The sequence below is a fragment of the Oncorhynchus keta genome, chromosome 2 (assembly GCF_023373465.1).
Source record: "Oncorhynchus keta strain PuntledgeMale-10-30-2019 chromosome 2, Oket_V2, whole genome shotgun sequence".
NCBI lineage: Eukaryota > Metazoa > Chordata > Actinopteri > Salmoniformes > Salmonidae > Oncorhynchus > Oncorhynchus keta.
Window position 1 is genome coordinate 67,294,654 of NC_068422.1, and position 19,159 is coordinate 67,313,812.

Here is a 19,159-nt window from a genome sequence, read left to right on the forward strand (position 1 = left end):
AACATATATAATATATGCCATTTAGCAGACGCTTTTATCCAAAGCGACTTACAGTCATGTGTGCATACATTCTACGTATGGGTGGTCCCGGGAATCGAACCCACTACCCTGGCGTTACAAGCGCCATGCTCTGCCAACTGAGCTACAGAAGGACCATATTAAATATTATTATTATTATATATTATATTATTATTATATTATTATTATAAAGGTAACATATCATACTAAATGGAGTGTCTCAGATTTATGTAGACTACAGAGTAATACGAAATGCTCTAAAACCACGTTGGCTCCTATGGCAACCCATCAGCTTCATGAATATTCATGTTACCAGAATGCTTGGGACAATAGATGTCAGCTGGTCCTTGGATGCTGCTGTTGATGTAGCCTATGGTGCGTGATTGCATTGCATTGTTTATTATTGAGAGGCAGCTGACACAAATCTGGAGGAAAAGAGCATCCCTCCTTACGCTGTTCATGACCTCGTCTCCTCTCTGTCAGTCGGCACGTCCCTCACATATCATGCTAAGGTGGCTTCTACCAGATTTTCCACCTCACTTGGTGCGCACACGGTTTGAGCGTACGTGCCTACCATGAGTGTTATGGTTAATCGGACTGGCAATACAGCGAGAGAAGGCATATCTAAACTGTAAGGTAATGATCGAGAGAGGAGCCTCTTCCTGTATTTGCACCAGAAGAGCCACAGCCGCCGGTGTCATGTGTATCAGTGTAATGCTTTCAGGGTTTGAGATTAGCCCCAGACTGGTCTCTCTCACTCACAGATAGGGAGCTGTGTGGTTCGTGGCTATACTTCTCAACAATAACCATCCTATTCTGAACATCTATTGCATTTGAAATTGTTCGTTCCGTCTCAATGTCATAATGGACAGGTTGCACTCCTCCATGCGTAAAAGGCTCTACAGTTTGCCACAGCATATTGGACAGAAAGCTTATATTATGGGCGAAGGAGAAGACGGCGACAAGGACACCCGGAGGAAGAGTATTAGGATGAAACCCTTGCCGTCACCAACCTCCAAAGGAAGCATCAAAGGCATCGGGGAGACCAGAAGTGGAGACACGGTGATCATGGAGACAGACATTGGGAGACCAACGAAGACCAGTTTAAATGGAGATTGTCGGAGATTTCGTGGCAGTTTCTCCTCCATCACCAGTCGGCATGTGCACGACTCAGACTCGGCGGAGCAGAGGCGCCTCATCACGGAAGGGGACGTCACCCCGAGCGAGGAGAGCCCTCCCGGAGCTATTGGCGGTGGGGCGGACCAAGGTGCGCAAGGCGCCAGCGCTGGTGGTGCTGGTGGTGCCCAACATGCTTCTCTTGACCAGGAATCAGGGTTCATAAAGTTGGATGGCATTGATCAAATTTCGCCGGACGACGAGAGATTGTACCAGGCAGGATTCATACACAGGCAGTTTGGGGCAATGCTGCAACCGGGGGTCAACAAGTTCTCCCTAAGGATGTTTGGGAGCGAAAAGGCGGTGGAACGGGAACAAGAGCGGGTTAAATCCGCCGGATTTTGGATAATTCACCCGTACAGTGATTTCAGGTAACTACCTCCATTGTGCTCTGGTCAGACGTCAGAGCGTCATGCGCGGATGAAGTGTGGGCAGGATGCGTCCATACACACTCACCTAGCCTTCAAGGCAAATGAAATGGGTACTTTATTTTCAACTGATAATTTCACTATCTCACCATCATGTACAATGGCAAATGCATTAGTGATAGGGTATTTAATGATGACATAAGAAAATGCCATCATCTCGGATATAAAAGGATACATTTGGTTTATCCCTAATTCTGTGCATAAATGTGCGTGGAACAATTTGTTTAATGAATTGAAAACAAATCAAAAATCATTTACACGTCTGAGAATTACATAATCCCATGATACTTACTCTTCATTTTACATGTATTTATTAGACATCAGCTATAATAACTTATTCAACCTTGGAAATCTAATAATAGTCTAATAAATGTAATGTAGTCTGATTATATACGTGGCATCAGAATAATGTGTGGCAGGAACAGGCCAAACATCACACACATAGATGGTTCTCAAAGGTGTCTGTTCATTTTCTTAAACAGAATCAATAGAAGTGTACCAATGTAATATTCTCTCTTTTCATTCAATCCAAGTTATATTCAGAGAAATGATTTATCACTAATCAATGTACAGCAACTCTATTGGCTTTATGTGAGGTGATGTGCTTATGACTGAATCATGACGACCCCCCCCCTCCCCCCCACACAAACTAGTATTTAAGGTTTCAGGTTTCATGTGTTAAAAATGATCATAACCAGTTCTACCTATAAATTACCAGTATCATTCTTCAAGTTTTCATATGAGGTATACATGGAAGTGCAGCCTCATTCTCTTGTTATTCATTAAGTATTGCCCTTGACTATGACATTGGCTATACAGTACAGTGCATGCATGTGATGCATGGCTTCAAATGTAAAGCACAGGATTGCTTAGCATTATGGACATTGTCCATTATTGATGCTATACGTCAAGGGCCTACTGGCCATATGCCCAAAAACAGTGAATTCTGAAGTATATCCATAGAACGGGTGGAACATGGCTACAGAGAATATGAGTTACAGCACAAACCCATATGAATGTAGCCTGCATTTATAAAGCATTTTCACACATTTTCAAAATAAGCAGTGATCTTTATAATCCCAATAATGTAATTAAGTTAATAACAACCTCTTACACAGGTTGAATTTCTTTCGTGGATTGTAATCATTCAGCTCATGCATGTAATATAGGATAGATTAGGAGAGAATATTTTATTAAGGAATTTTTTTTTACTCCAAAAGTGGATTATAGTATCGCAGCAACCAGATACAAAGTTTGATATTGCAATAGTAATATTTGTTATGTATAATTTAAATAGTAAATATATATTGTACAATATCATACTATATTATATTAAACTATATTGTACAATATCATAATATATTATATTAAACTATATTACAGTTTAACACAATTTGAAACAAATGATAGTAATATACATGAATGCTGATTGTTCTTTCATGTATGAATTCAACCAAATGATCTCAAATTCATGAAACATTTGAGAGGTGATCTTAACCTACCTAGTCACCATACTTTTCAGTATTCTGATACGTTCAAAAATATTTAGGTCATTGACACATTTTGTCTCTGGCTGCCATATTGGGGATCTGTATCAGCGTTTCAAGGACAGTGAAATGGCACATGAAAACTTTTTCAAAAGTTGACCTCTTGACCTCTTGCTTACCTTATTCTTTTGAGGTGACACTGAATTGTCAACTGGACAATACACAATCTCTAATCATATATTTAAAATAAAAGCCTCCAGCTATTGACATTACATGCTGGCTAATGCCTCTATTGTTACCAGACGAAACGCTAAGTGCAAAAATGTATCATACTGTTCTGAAAGACAATAGCAGAAGCCTAATTGCCCGACAGATCTTTCCCTGTCCTTGACATTGGATTTGATCCAGCTAGTTTGATCCAGCTAGTCTTTGGTTCATCTACTGTACACTGATATAATGATATACAGTAATGCCTTAACCAACCCCATCACCTGTCACACAAGCAGAAGGTGTGTCATAACAGTAGTGCTTCAAGAACAAGACCAGGTTTGTCTCGCTCGCGAGAGACAAGTCTGCGTGACGAGTGTTTACAGGCAGGCTAGGCTGGCGGACAGAGAGGGAGAGAGGGAGCAGGCAGGCAGCAGTGTCAGGCAGGCAGACACAACCCAGGGCTGTGGATAGAGAGAGAAGGCTCAGGGAAAGGAAGGCACTCTCCATGGAAAACAGACTGATTTATCTGCTTGTTTCCCCATTGGTCTTGTGAATCTACACAGACATTCTGCTGCCTTCACATCACAGGATGGTGCACATTTCTCAGATGCCTGGATTACTTAGCTCAGGCTGCCAAGAAAAGACATGGGATGTCATTTGCTTTGCCTTTGCAAGAAGTGTATGTGTCTGTGTCTGTGTGTGTGTGTGTGTGTGTGTGTGTGTGTGTGTGTGTGTGTGTGTGTGTGTGTGTGTGTGTGTGTGTGTGTGTGTGTGTGTGTGTGTGTGTGTGTGTGCGTGCACTGTGCAAGTGACAGTATATAATAGTAGAAATGCATATCTGTGTAAGTTGGGAGTTGAATCATATGATTTATTGTACCATCATGTTTTATTTGTTTTATCCAGGGATATTTTCCAACAGTGTTGACTAACCTTCATAATACACAGTATTCAGTAACTGGAACACTGGATTCCTTTTGTCTTATTGTCAGTATTCTGATTATGTTTACACATTTCATACCAAGGTTATATGATTTCTTTCTCAGTGGGGAGTATTGGTATTCAGCGAGGACTAGATCACAGATGCTGCAATCAATTACCTGGCTCTTACCCCTCTCTCCCACCACAAGGGCCATCATCTCCTTTCCCAATGTGACCCCTCCCACCTGTACCACTACAGATAGCACCTCCTACACTAAAGTCACTCCTCTGTCTCCCACACCTGCAATTGCCTCCCACTCTTGCTATAATTACCTACACCCCCAACTCCACTCTTTCCCCTTATAAAGAAGTGAGGCTAGAGTTACTCTATAGACAGGAGTCTGCCAGTTCTATTATACCCACTCCCTCGGTAGCTACAGTCTCTGACTCCGCCTGGCATCCAACACATCCTAATGTCCAGTGGCCATGCCTGCCAAGTGGCATGAGAATCAGGTCAATCACTTGCCTTGCTCAGTGTGTGTGGGAGGGTATTACTGTATATCGGCGTAATTATATTTGAAACATTTCAGCTAGCTGACAGCAGTTTACACGCTATAAAATCAGTTGACTGTGATTACATGGGACGTTCCTCTCACTTGTGCAATTAAAAATCTCTTTCAGTCCTGACTCATTGTTAAATGGTCTGCTATCGTTATAATTTAGTCATCCAGTTGATGCCTTTACCCTTAACATAGGTCACGATGAACATTCTGTGCTTCAGCAAGCTTAAGTGTCCCCATTGAAGTACAATACTCTGCTAATGAGTAGTCTTGAAAACCCGACCCTAGGCAACAGTGACTAGGGTCTGGTTTCAATGATGGAATCTGTTGGCATAGAGGAACTGTCACTGCCTACGTTACTACTTTATCAGCTTAAATAAACTACAAAATAGTTGCTAGCAAGATGGAGATCACAGAGGCAATTTTTAATGAGTGCGTTTCCCAAGTAACTAGTTTGCACAGGTTTTAGTTAAGGTAGTTGATGCAAAGGTATTGACTGCAAACTTCTGAATCGTGACGTTCTGGCATGTCTGCCTCATGATTTATTGGGAGTGTCCGCAGATTTTTTGTCTTCCCTTATTTGTGTAGGCAGTGACGGAGTTCCTCTATGCCAAAAGAGTCCATCATTGAAGCCAGACCCTGGTCACTGTGTTGCCTAGTCACTGTGTTGCCTAGTCACTGTGTTGCCTAGGGTCGGGTTTTTGATAATAGCTAATGAGTGCAGCTGTCTGAATGTATATGAGATGAAAAAACTACTTTTTTGCAGTGTCATCCCACTAAGCACCCTCCACTAACAGGTTGTATAGCTACAGACTTGTGTGAGACATTGGATTAATTCTTGTTTGCGTGGAGAATCATTGTACCATCTAAATCACTGTGAAATGTATTTTCCATAACCAAAAATATTGTATTTTCATCTGTTTGAAGCTGGTGTACAAAACCAAAAGTAAAACATGTAATAACAAAACTTAAGAACTGGAAGCATAGAAATATGCATAGAACAATCATAGAACAATCTATTGCTTCTTATACTTGCTTTCAATGAGAATGACATATCTATAACTCACATTTCTATGTGAATTTGGTCAGGTAACCCAAAAAGTTACATATTGCAGCTTTAAAAGAGGAGGATAATGAGGAAGTGTTTGTTTCTGTGTTGTTCAAATCAAATCAAAATCACATTTATTTATAAAGCCCTTCGTATATCAGCTGATATCTCAAAGTGCTGTACAGAAACCCAGCCTAAAACCCCAAACAGCAAGCAATGCAGGTGTAGAAACACGGTGGCTTGGAAAAACTCCCTAGAAAGGCCAAAACCTAGGAAGAAACCTAGAGAGGAACCAGGCTATGAGGGGTGGCCAGTCCTCTTCTGGCTGTGCCGGGTGGAGATTATAACAGAACATGGCCAAGATGTTCAAATGTTCATAAATTACCAGCATGGTCAAATAATAATAATCGCAGGCAAAACAGTTGAAACTGGAGCAGCAGCACGGCCAGGTGGATTGGGGACAGCAAGGAGTCATCATGCCAGGTAGTCCTGAGGCATGGTCCTAGGGCTCAGCTCCTGCCAGAGAGAGAGAAAGAAAGAAAGAGAGAGAGAAAGAAAGAGAGAATTAGAGAGAGCATACTTAAATTCACACAGGACACCGGATAAGACAGGAGAAGTACTCCATATATAACAAACTGACCCTAGCCCCCGACACATAAACTACTGCAGCATAAATACTGGAGGCTGAGACAGGAGGGGTCAGGAGACACTGTGGCCCCATCCGATGATACCCCCGGACAGGGCCAAACAGGAAGGATATAACCCCACCCACTTTGCCAAAGCACAGTCCCCACACCACTAGAGGGATATCTTCAACCACCAACTTACCATCCCGAGACAAGGCTGAGTATAGCCCACAAAGATCTCCGCCACGGCACAACCCAAGGGGGGGCGCCAACCCAGACAGGAAGATCAGGAAGATGTTGTTGCCATAGAAAACACAAAATAGTTCCCCAGGCAGGCATATTGACTACAATCAGAGACCGAATAAACACATGGCTGAAATTAAAGTATAGAAGGAGATGAAGGAGGATCTTGTAATGGGCATGGTTGGAGAAGTCAGAACTCTGTGATTGAGTTTCAATTTCCCTGGCTGCACCAAAGCCTTTGCTATTTAATATTGTCATAATACGCACAAATTAAAGTGTCACTGGGAGTCACACACAATCATGACTACAGAAATTCAGCAATATTTTCTCTTCTCAACTATTGCATAATGTTGAGAGGGAGAGGAGGAGCACAGCACATCTTCTGAGGGGAAGAGACGGCTTAAAAATGGCATCGTAATCCAATCTAAAGGCTCATTTCCAGAGCCAAAGCTGTACAGCCTCATTTCTGCTCATTGCTGAACATGCGTCTTCTTCCTTTCTTTGGGGAAGTGATGTAGTCAGCCAGCCAGCCAACCAGCCTGCAGCAGATGTGATTGATTGGTGTTTTGTATGGGGTGAATCAGTGAGAGATTTGGCAAGGTTAATGATGGATGATGTGGCAGCAAAACATTGTTCTCCAATCTTTAAGTACCTTTTAATAACCTTGTAATTCAGCAGCACGCTTAACGATGCATCATCAGTAGTAGTATATTGTTTTATACTGCCGTATCGCCACGGAGTTGGAAAATGACAATACTTTTAACATGAAAGCTTATTTTGGTTTTAAAGACTCTATTAAACATGAAACCGTGCTCCCAACCCGATCAGAAGAGGAGGTTAACCTGGCCTGCTGTGTCTGTCAATCAATCGACTTCCTCCCTCCGCCTCACCCTCTGCCAGGAGATTCCCTGTTCAAACCTTCAAATCCCACATCTCACCTGGCCTTTTATTGATCCTGCATAACCATCGCCATCTCCCCAAAGAGATTTCACTCGGCAGTAAAAAAGGCCTCTAAAAAAGACATCTTCTAGTTCCTTCTCCTCCTGTTCCCTTTACAGAGGAATACATTAAAGAGAAGTAGAGCAGATTTAGAAGACAGAATGCACATTACTCTCGGTTGAATACATTTCGAGGGCCAAGAAACACCTTTATGTCCAAATGTGCATTAGCAGAAATACTTCCTTCTGAATGCATTTGGTAACACCCATTAGTTCAGCTTGCTTTAGCTCCCCATGACAGGGTTATTATCCTGTTTCTAAAAGACATCTCTGTTTGGAAATCTATTGTAGCGATCAGCCTGTAAAACTGGGATAGAGTTGTGGCTGTCATTATGAAACTAAAGGGGAACGCTTACTGCTGGATCAAAACTGCAAATGTTTCAGCACCTCAAAAGTAAATATATGAACTGTCCCTTGTATTCCAGTCTAGACAAGTCTTATGTGTGCATAACGGCTTCCGTTTGTATCCCCTTTTGGTTCATTCAAACAATAATGGCATCCCAATTCAAAATGAGGTCGTATAACTGACTCCCCCATTTCTACATTTCTATTTCAGTACATAAATGAAGATTGCACATTGAATGAAAGCAGAACTGTATTTGTATGGTGGCTCGTCATATTGATCTCGTGACAGTGCTTTATAAAATGTGTCTGTTGGAAGCACAACAAATAGCTTGTCATACAGAAATTCAGCTTTGCCTGTTCAGTCATAGATTGTTTCATAGGTTGAGAAGGCTATAGGCTAAATCATTGTACAGTAGACTGTTTCTAGTACACTATAGTGACTGGGTACTAAAACCTATCGGAAAATTGCCATTTGAATGACAAATGACACAGGTGTAATACACGGTTGCAATGCTCTAGTACTGTTCCTCTGCTTGCTGACACGCACACACACACTTTATCGCTCGCTCTCGACTTGCTCGTAGCTCAGGTAGAAAGGGAGGGGGTGGGATCAGATGACAGTGTTGTCTACGTTCAGCCAGGTTGATTACAGTTGATTTGAGGGTGCGTTTTCATATTGATTTGTTTGGGTCTTGCGGGACCTCTAGCTTGTCATTGGGTGATTTATAGAAAATGAGCTGGGAGGAAATAATGCAGGCTCTCCACCCTGCCTGGTGGCCACGTGCAGCCGTAGTTTCAGTCTGACTGCTCAAACCCTATTGGTGGGTGTTGAGAGTGAGAGTCGCCCCCGGCTCCGGCCCCCAGCCAGCCCCCATGGAGCATGTCTCCCCTCTCCTCTGCACGGCACACCACAGTACAGTGCTAATAGCCTATGCAGTAGGGGATGCCATAGTGGGGAAATGGGTGCGGCCGGAGGAGTCATTGCACCCTTTTTTTTATTTAGTGAAGGTAACGCACAGGATTAGCGTGAGCTCTGGGTCTGGCCGAGCCTGAGAGTGGGGTAATCAAAAGAGGCTGCTGCCGTGTCCATCCACCAATATTAGGAGCACACATCACATCACAGGAGATTATTACAACACAATTTATTTAATGGAGGGAGGATGGGATGGAGAGGCTGAGGGTGGGCCGTGGGGGAGGGCTGCCGGTCAACGTGGCACGGCGGCAGAGTGATTGAAATGTACCGTGTGACCTCAGTACACTTGTGGGAGCGTGACACGCAAAGCAAACACGCCTCCTTTGAGAATATATATATATTTATGTATTCTTATTATGTAATTTAATTAGAAATTAACAATAGGGTTGGTAATCTGCTGGGGTGAGATTATATTGATTGATATACATTTTTTTAAAGTATTTTTGTCACCTGGCAAATACTGTGTTGGTTCGTTGTGTGTCCTTCCCATTGCTCTGTCCTCTGCAACATCAATTTATAATCTCACCAGGTGGATTCACAACCCCAGACAGCCCAGATCCATTCACGAGTTTTTCTTCTTTTAACACTTTTCACTATCAAATGTGTTTTTCTTGCTGCAAGACGTCTGTGATTATTGTTCCACGGACCAGTGGTACATATGTCAGTTTCAGTTATCTCACTGTTTCAGGGGCAGTGGTACATATGTCAGTTTCAGTTATCTCAACGTTTCAGGGGCAGTGGTACATATGTCAGTTTCAGTTATCTCACCGTTTCAGGGGCAGTGGTACATATGTCAGTTTCAGTTATCTCACCGTTTCAGGGGCAGTGGTACATATGTCAGTTTCAGTTATCTCAACGTTTCAGGGGCAGTGGTACATATGTCAGTTTCAGTTATCTCAACGTTTCAGGGGCAGTGGTACATATGTCAGTTTCAGTTATCTCACCGTTTCAGGAGCAGTGGTAAATATGTCAGTTTCAGTTATCTCAACGTTTCAGGGGCAGTGGTACATATGTCAGTTTCAGTTATCTCAACGTTTCAGGGGCAGTGGTACATATGTCAGTTTCAGTTATCTCAACGTTTCAGGGGCAGTGGTACATATGTCAGTTTCAGTTATCTCAACGTTTCAGGGGCAGTGGTACATATGTCAGTTTCAGTTCTCAATGTTTCAGGGGCAGTGGTACATATGTCAGTTTCAGTTATCTCAACGTTTCAGGGGCAGTGGTAAATATGTCAGTTTCAGTTATCTCAACGTTTCAGGGGCAGTGGTACATATGTCAGTTATCTCACTCTTTCAGGGGCAGTGGTAAATATGTCAGTTTCAGTTATCTCAACGTTTCAGGGGCAGTGGTACATATGTCCATTTCAGTTATCTCAACGTTTCAGGGGCAGTGGTACATATGTCAGTTTCAGTTATCTCAACGTTTCAGGGGCAGTGGTACATATGTCAGTTTCAGTTCTCAACGTTTCAGGGGCAGTGGTACATATGTCAGTTTCAGTTATCTCAACGTTTCAGGGGCAGTGGTACATATGTCAGTTTCAGTTATCTCAACGTTTCAGGGGCAGTGGTACATATGTCAGTTTCAGTTCTCAATGTTTCAGGGGCAGTGGTACATATGTCAGTTTCAGTTATCTCAACGTTTCAGGGGCAGTGGTAAATATGTCAGTTTCAGTTATCTCAACGTTTCAGGGGCAGTGGTACATATGTCAGTTATCTCACTCTTTCAGGGGCAGGGGTAAATATGTCAGTTTCAGTTATCTCAACGTTTCAGGGGCAGTGGTACATATGTCCATTTCAGTTATCTCAACGTTTCAGGGGCAGTGGTACATATGTCAGTTTCAGTTACCTCAACGTTTCAGGAGCAGTGGTACATATGTCAGTTTCAGTTCTCAATGTTTCAGGGGCAGTGGTACATATGTCAGTTTCAGTTATCTCAACGTTTCAGGGGCAGTGGTAAATATGTCAGTTTCAGTTATCTCAACGTTTCAGGGGCAGTGGTACATATGTCAGTTATCTCACCGTTTCAGGGGCAGTGGTAAATATGTCAGTTTCAGTTATCTCACCGTTTCAGGGGCAGTGGTAAATATGTCAGTTTCAGTTCTCAATGTTTCAGGGGCAGTGGTACATATGTCAGTTTCAGTTCTCAATGTTTCAGGGGCAGTGGTACATATGTCAGTTTCAGTTATCTCAACGTTTCAGGGGCAGTGGTAAATATGTCAGTTTCAGTTATCTCAACGTTTCAGGGGCAGTGGTACATATGTCAGTTATCTCACTCTTCCAGGGGCAGTGGTAAATATGTCAGTTTCAGTTATCTCAACGTTTCAGGGGCAGTGGTACATATGTCCATTTCAGTTATCTCAACGTTTCAGGGGCAGTGGTACATATGTCAGTTTCAGTTATCTCAACGTTTCAGGGGCAGTGGTACATATGTCAGTTTCAGTTCTCAACGTTTCAGGGGCAGTGGTACATATGTCAGTTTCAGTTATCTCAACGTTTCAGGGGCAGTGGTACATATGTCAGTTTCAGTTATCTCAACGTTTCAGGGGCAGTGGTACATATGTCAGTTTCAGTTCTCAATGTTTCAGGGGCAGTGGTACATATGTCAGTTTCAGTTATCTCAACGTTTCAGGGGCAGTGGTAAATATGTCAGTTTCAGTTATCTCAACGTTTCAGGGGCAGTGGTACATATGTCAGTTATCTCACTCTTTCAGGGGCAGTGGTAAATATGTCAGTTTCAGTTATCTCAACGTTTCAGGGGCAGTGGTACATATGTCCATTTCAGTTATCTCAACGTTTCAGGGGCAGTGGTACATATGTCAGTTTCAGTTATCTCAACGTTTCAGGGGCAGTGGTACATATGTCAGTTTCAGTTCTCAATGTTTCAGGGGCAGTGGTACATATGTCAGTTTCAGTTATCTCAATGTTTCAGGGGCAGTGGTAAATATGTCAGTTTCAGTTATCTCAACGTTTCAGGGGCAGTGGTACATATGTCAGTTATCTCACCGTTTCAGGGGCAGTGGTAAATATGTCAGTTTCAGTTATCTCACCGTTTCAGGGGCAGTGGTAAATATGTCAGTTTCACTTATCTCAACGTTTCAGGGGCAGTGTTGTGTGATGTGAAAAAGTTATTTCTCTCTATTCATCACCCTGCAGCGAAGGAGAAAGTCTCAAGCCCTGTGTGTGTGTGTGTGTGTGTGTGTGTGTGTGTGTGTGTGTGTGTGTGTGTGTGTGTGTGTGTGTGTGTGTGTGTGTGTGTGTGTGTGTGTGTGTGTGTGTGTGTGTGTGCCGTTGGTGTGACATCTAGGTGACCTAGAGCTCTGCAGACCTGCCTGCTACAGCCTGCTAGACATAACTATCCCCAGGCCATTGGGGTGATGTTTCTTCATCTGGGGACATGATGGCAGCCTTGTGAAATTAACAGCAAACTTTCTTGAAGAAATACAAGTTTGATTTGTAATCATCAAAGCCAGCTGAAGCAGTAATTACCATTGCTGCATGTTCCAGTGACACATTACTGTGTGGATCAGTGACGTGCGGGGAGGTCGGTGGCTGGTGAGGCACTAGCTATTATCAAAGCCAGATTTACTCACAAATAAACCTCGCTGAAGCCCAAGTTCCAACAACCAGAGTGACATAGGCTATTAACCCAAATTGACAAAAATATTCACCAGTGTAGGCCTAAATACAAATGTAGCTAAGATACACAAGCGGTAGCCGAATATTTCTTATCATCCGACGCTGCTTAACTCATCCCCACCATATCATAGACCGATGTAGCCAATCACAATTACAAACAATAGGTGGCATTAAAATACCAGTATATGGACACAATTCCACCAATGCACCGCATGTGCAAGCCAGCACACACACATATTATGAGAAATATTATTACACACACATATAATTCATAATATTGCTGACACACCCTGATATGTTTCACCTGTCCACGTTATTGTCTCCACCCACTTAAGGTGTCGCTTGTTTTCCCCAGTGTATTTATCCCTGTGTTTCCTGTCTCTCTCTGTCAGCTAGTCTTGTATGTTAGTCAAGTCAACCAGCGTGTTTTTCCCGTACTCCTTTAGCTATTCTCTTTTTGCTAGTCCTTCCGGTTTGGACTCCTGCCTGACTCTGGACTTCTTTCCAGCCTGCCTGATCATCCTGCCTGCCCTGACCTTGATTCTGCCTGCCCTTCGGTACCTTTTGGACTCTGAACTGGTTTTGACCCTTTTGTCTGTCCACGACTATTCTCTTGCCTTCCCCTATTGGATTAATACATATTGTAAGACTCTAACCATCTGCCTCCTGTGTCTGCATCTGGGTCTCGGCTTGTGTCATGATAATTTCTAACTGTCCAATTATTCAGTTTCAGATAAGACCCAAATGCAGACTGTGTCGAAGTAACAATGTTTATAACAGCAACGGGGCAGGCAAATAACAGGTCAAGGCAAGCAGGTGTCGATAATCCAGAGAAGTGGGGCAAAGGTACAGGACGGCAGGCTGGCTCAGGGTGGGCAGAAAAGGTCAAAACCAGGAATAATCAAGAGACAGGAACAGAGGGGAAAACGCTGGTTGGCGTTATGAAACAAAACAAACTGGCACCAGACAAACAGAGAACACAGGTATAAATACACAGGGGATAATCAGGAAGATGGGCGACACCTGGATGGGGGTGGAAACAGATCAGGGCATGACACCAATGCAGCCGTTGTCACACCCTGACCATAGTTTGCTGTGTATGTTTCTATGTTTTGGTTGGTCAGGGTGTGATCTGAGTGGGCATTCTATGTTGGATGTCTTGTTTGTCTATTTCTATGTCTGGCCTGATATGGTTCTCAATCAGAGGCAGGTGTTAGTCATTGTCTCTGATTGGGAACCATATTTAGGTAGCCTGGGTTTCACTGTGTGTTTGTGGGTGATTGTTCCTGTCTCTGTGTTTTGCACCAGATAGGGCTGTTTTTGGATTTCCACGTTTATTGTTTTTGTAGTGTTCGTGTTTATCTTTTTTTATTAAACATGAATCAATATAACCATGCTGCATTTTGGTCCTCCTCTACTTCACCTAAAGAAAACCGTTACAGCCGTTTTTATCTCAAATCATATCTGGGTAACAATTAAGTACCTTACTGTAATTGTTTTTCAATTGAAGTGGTCAAAAATAACACAAAAATACAAAAAGTATAATAGCTAAAAAATAATAAAATCAATTTCTCAAGCAAGAAGACTGCCTGGGAGTGGTCTGAGAGAGGGGCCTAATTGCATGAGCCTAATAGGAGGGATATGTAACCTGATAGCTAGTTGTTATTGGCAGAGAGAAGGGCAAACTCTCTTTGTTATTGGTCTATTAACCTATATCGCCTGGACCTCCTGAGTGGTGCAGTGGTCTAAGGCACTGCATCACAGTGATCGAGGCGTCACTACAGATCCGGGTTTGATCCCGGGCTGTGTCACAGCCGTCCGCGACCGTGAGACCCATGAGACGGCGCACAATTGGCCCAGTGTCTTCTGAGTTGGGGATGTTTTGGCCGACTGGGATGTCCTTGTCCCGTTGCGCTCTAGCAACACATTGGTGTGGCTGGCTTCCGGGTTAAGAGAGCAATGTGTCAAGAAGCAGTGTTGCCGTGAGGGGTCGTGTTTTGGAGGACGCATGGCTCTCTCCGTACGGGAGTTGCATCAATTGGACAAGACTGTAACTACTAATTGGATATCATGAAAAAGTACCCCCAAAAACATATACGTTGTGATGTCACCAGGCAGTCCAAAAACCCCAACCAGCCAAACAAGCTGAAAGGCAGTCTTTTCAAACAACTCTTACACTAAAAGGGCATTATCATAATTTTCACAATTTCACAATATTATTCCAATCTCATAATGTGGAAATATACTGTATAAAAAACACAGGAAAATAACTTTTTTGACTGCACTGCCACTTTAAAGGTACTAAGGAAATGTCCATATCAACAATCGAAATTACTGAAAAAAGTCAAGTCAAAACGAAATTATAGCTTGATAAATCAAATGTCGACATGAAAAACAAAGCAATGGGAGCACTCTAAACAGGCTGACCAGCAAATGCAAACAATGACAGATATGAAGCAATAGATACATTAACATAATGCATTGGAATAAAGGGCATAAATTAAAGTTATTACTTACATTATCAAGGTGAACAAAGCAAACTTGACCGAACAATGCAACCAAATCTCCAAATAAAACGGCAGGCTATGGCGTAACTACAGTTACAGATTTAAGCCTTGGCTTTAAGTTTTAATTATGCCATGTGGTGCCGTATTTTAGCTGTCAGTAAAACTCTGCAAAGGTGAAACTAAAACTTAAGGTTAGGCATTAACTCAGAATGGTTAAGGTTACGGATAGGTTTAAAATGTTATGTCTCTGTGTCCAATATGAAGGATGTTAGAGGTAGTTTTGCGAGCTAAAGCTAAGTAGCCCTAAGTGCAATGGCTGGAGGTTTATTGGTATCTGCAAGAATGCCAAAATCCCGAAGTATCCCTTTAAGTGTAGGCATTAATTCTGAGTGGTTAAGGTTTGGGAAAGGCTTCAAACTAAAAAACTAAAAACGAGTGTCTAGCAGTGCGATTGAACACGTGACCCTCAGAGCCGGAGTCTGCGGCTTAAACGCCCATCCACAACAACCAGGTTGCAAGCCTATTAGAAGCGAATAGGTGCTCACATTGCCCCTAGTGGACAGTATAGCTTCCACGTTTCGACAGGTTCACACGTAATCTGGTATCGGCAGAATTGGCACGTCCTGGAGTATCCCGTAACAGAATGAGCTGGAACAATGATGAAAATGAGCTTCAGAAGAAAGTATTTTATAAGGTAGCTGAGGCCGTGGCCAGGATTCAGCAGGTTAACTGTGGTACTCAATGGACAGCACCTCTGTCTAGCCATCTATAATTGTTACCGTTTGTGGACAGGCAAGTAGACGGTTTGTGGGCACAGTTAGTTTCACACGCACTGGTTACGTTTTACAAGTTTGAAAAGGCTAATAAACAATTATTCTCATATCCATTCAACAGTACCCTAACCTGCAAATTGCAAACAAAAATGCAGGTCTACCTTTACTTGTAAATGAAGTCTATTCATCTGTCCTAACATCACGGACTGCTTAAATCAAATCATTCTGTATTCTGCTTGATGTAAGCCTATCCAACAACACGAAGTCGTCAAGTGTCTGGGTTCATCATTACCACGAAATGCTCCCCTAAGCATGTTGCTTTACTAAGGTCCTTCTTTTCCTTTAGGCTACCATCCCACTGGGCACAGACGTCAATTCAACGTCTATTCACATTGATTCAACGTAACGTCATTGTAATGGCGTGGAAACAACACTGATTCAACCAATGTGTGCCCAGTGGGTTAGCATTGTGCATTGTCACATGTTGTTTTTGCGGCTCATTTGTCTTGTGGGGTTTTGCATGGGTCTCCGAGCTGTGTGTTAATAGTTTAAACAGACAGCTCGGTGCATTCAGCTTGTCAATACATCTTACAAAAACAAGTAGTGATGAAGTAAATCTCTCCCCCACTTTGAGCCATGCATATCATTAATGTTAGCTCTCTGTGCTGTGACCACATGACTGAACAGTGTCCAGGTGTGACAAAACTAGTACCTGTAGGGCCTGGTCAAACACCATTTTTTCAGAAGGGATGGTAACCTAGGAATGGTAACCTAGGGATGGTAACCTAGGGATGGTAACCATGGGATGGTAACCTGCTGATTGGTTGGCTATTTGAGCCAGCATTCTTAGGTAGCAGAATGACTTTTGCAAATAGAAGTGGCAAAAGTTGTCAGATCACAGTGTCTTGTCATTGTTGATAGGCAACAATCATTTTTTTCACCTCTTCCACACTCACTTTACGGAATTCAAAATTACAAGGCTTGTCTTTCAACATTTGATCAGTTATACTTGGATGTGTAGTGTCAGCGTCTGTTGCTGACATGTCATGCCTAAGTTCGCTAATCTTGCCAATGAAAGAATCATGAAAGTAATTGGCAATATCCGTGGGTCTTGTGACGCATGAGATCATCTGATTAAATGAATGATGGAGCTGAGTTTGTCTTTTTTCCCAAAATGTAATTTAAGGTTCTCCATAGCTTTTTACTGTCATTCTTTATATCATTTATCTTTGTTTCATAGTCTAGTTTAGTCACATAATTTCTCAATTTGCAGTATGTTCACCAATCGGTTGTGCAGCCAGATTTATTTGCCATTCCTTATGCCTCATCCCTCTCAACCATACCATTTTTAAATTCCTCATCAATCCATGGGGATTTAACAGTTTTTACAGTCATTTTCTTAATGGGTGCATGCTTATTAATAACTGGAATAAGCAATTTCATAAATGTGTCAAGTGCAGCATCTGGTTGCTCCTTATTACACACCACAGACCAACAAATATGATTTACATCAACAACATAGGAATCACTACAAAACATATTGTATGACTTCTTATACACTATATTAGGCCCAGCCTTTGGAATTTTGGTTTTCCGAGATATGGCTACTATATTGTGATCACTACATCCGATGGATCTAGATACTGCTTTCAAGCTAATTTCTGCAGCATTAGTGAAGATGTGATCAATATACAGTATGTTAATGATTTCATTCCTGTGCTGTTTCTAACTACCTTGCTAGGTTGACTTATAACCTGAACCAGGTTGCAGGCACTGGTTACAGTTTGAAGCTTTTTCTTGAGTGGGCAGCTTGATGAAAGCCACTCTCATTATTTAAATCACCCAGAAAATATACACCTCTGTTGATTTGACATACATTATCAAGCCTTTCATACATGTTATCCAGATACTGACTGTTAGCACTTGGTGGTCTATAGCAGCTTCCCACCAGAATGGGCTTTAGGTGAGGCAGATGAACCTGTAGCCATATTACTTCAACAGTATTGAACATGAGATCCTCTCTAGGTTTTACAGGAATATGACTTTAAATATAAACAGCAACACCTCCACCATTGGCATTTCTGTCTTTTCTGTAGATGTTATAACCATGTATTGCTATCACTGTATCAAAGGTATTATTATCTAAGTGAGTTTCCGAGATAGTCAGAAAATGAAATTATGAGAAGAGCAGGCAGGGGAAACAGTACAGGTGGCTACTGGTAGAACAGCCAGTCTTTTTGTTCATACCATTCCTGTTTAAACGATCTGATGATTTTTTGGCCCTTCTTCTGAGGAAGGTCAGGAAGACAGGTGTTTTTTATTTAACCAACCTGTATTTAACTAGGCATGTCAGTTAAAAACAAATTCTTATTTACAATGACGGCCTACCCCGGCCAAACCCTCCCCTAACCAAGACAATGCTGGGCCAATTGTGCGCCGCGCTATGGGACTCCGGATCATGGCCGGTTGTGATACAGCCCGGGATCAAACCCTGGTCTGTAGTGACGCCTCTATTCAAACGCTGCGTCACTTAAAAGAAGATGTATAGTGTCAATTTTGTCAGGTTGTTTTTACTCGCTATCAAGCTTCCTTACGCAGTTTACGAGATGAGCGACACATTATGTAGACACGCCCAAATAAGCAGTGCTTTTCCCACACAGCTTGTTTAAGCCTTAAAGGCAATATACGAGCGCAAAATAAGAAATCCGCTCAATGCATCTAATGGAGCTAGTGTAAGCAGCAAGGCCTATACCTACCCTGTCCATCTACAGTGACGGCAGTCAGGAACGGCGGTGTGTCAATGATTTAAATGGATGGGAAGGTAGGCACAGGTCGACAAGAGCATTTGATGCAGTTTTAGCACATTTGTGGATTTTGGGCATAGAAAACACCAAACTCATTGTGAAAAAACATTACATTGCATAAAAGAATGGCAATTTTGTATATAATTGATTTTTTCTTGTATATAATTGAATTTATTTTGATACAGCTTTTTATTAGAACAATGTAGGGTCTACCCTGACTGCACGTCACTGGTCCCTCTCCGGCAGCGCCCCTGTAACGGCTCTCGTCGAAAGGAGTGGACCAAAGCGCAGCGTGGAAAGTGTTCATGATTTTTATTTTCAAAAACACTCAAACAAAATAACAAAAGTGAACATGAAAGCACACAGTTCTGTCAGGTACAGACACTAAACAGAAAACAAGATCCCACAAA

The 19,159-nt window shown here is 42.3% G+C and overlaps 1 protein-coding gene across 1 annotated transcript in view; it reads left to right on the forward strand.

Annotated features, from left to right (window-relative positions):
- Positions 1-475: 475 nt before the first annotated feature.
- Positions 476-19,159, forward strand: part of LOC118362343 (potassium/sodium hyperpolarization-activated cyclic nucleotide-gated channel 1-like) — an 88,676-nt gene continuing 69,992 nt past the window's right edge. The window contains exon 1 of the mRNA XM_052481105.1: positions 476-1,565. Within this exon, the coding sequence (XP_052337065.1) occupies positions 883-1,565 (683 nt within the window). The 5' untranslated portion in view covers positions 476-882. The remainder of the gene's footprint in view (positions 1,566-19,159) is intronic.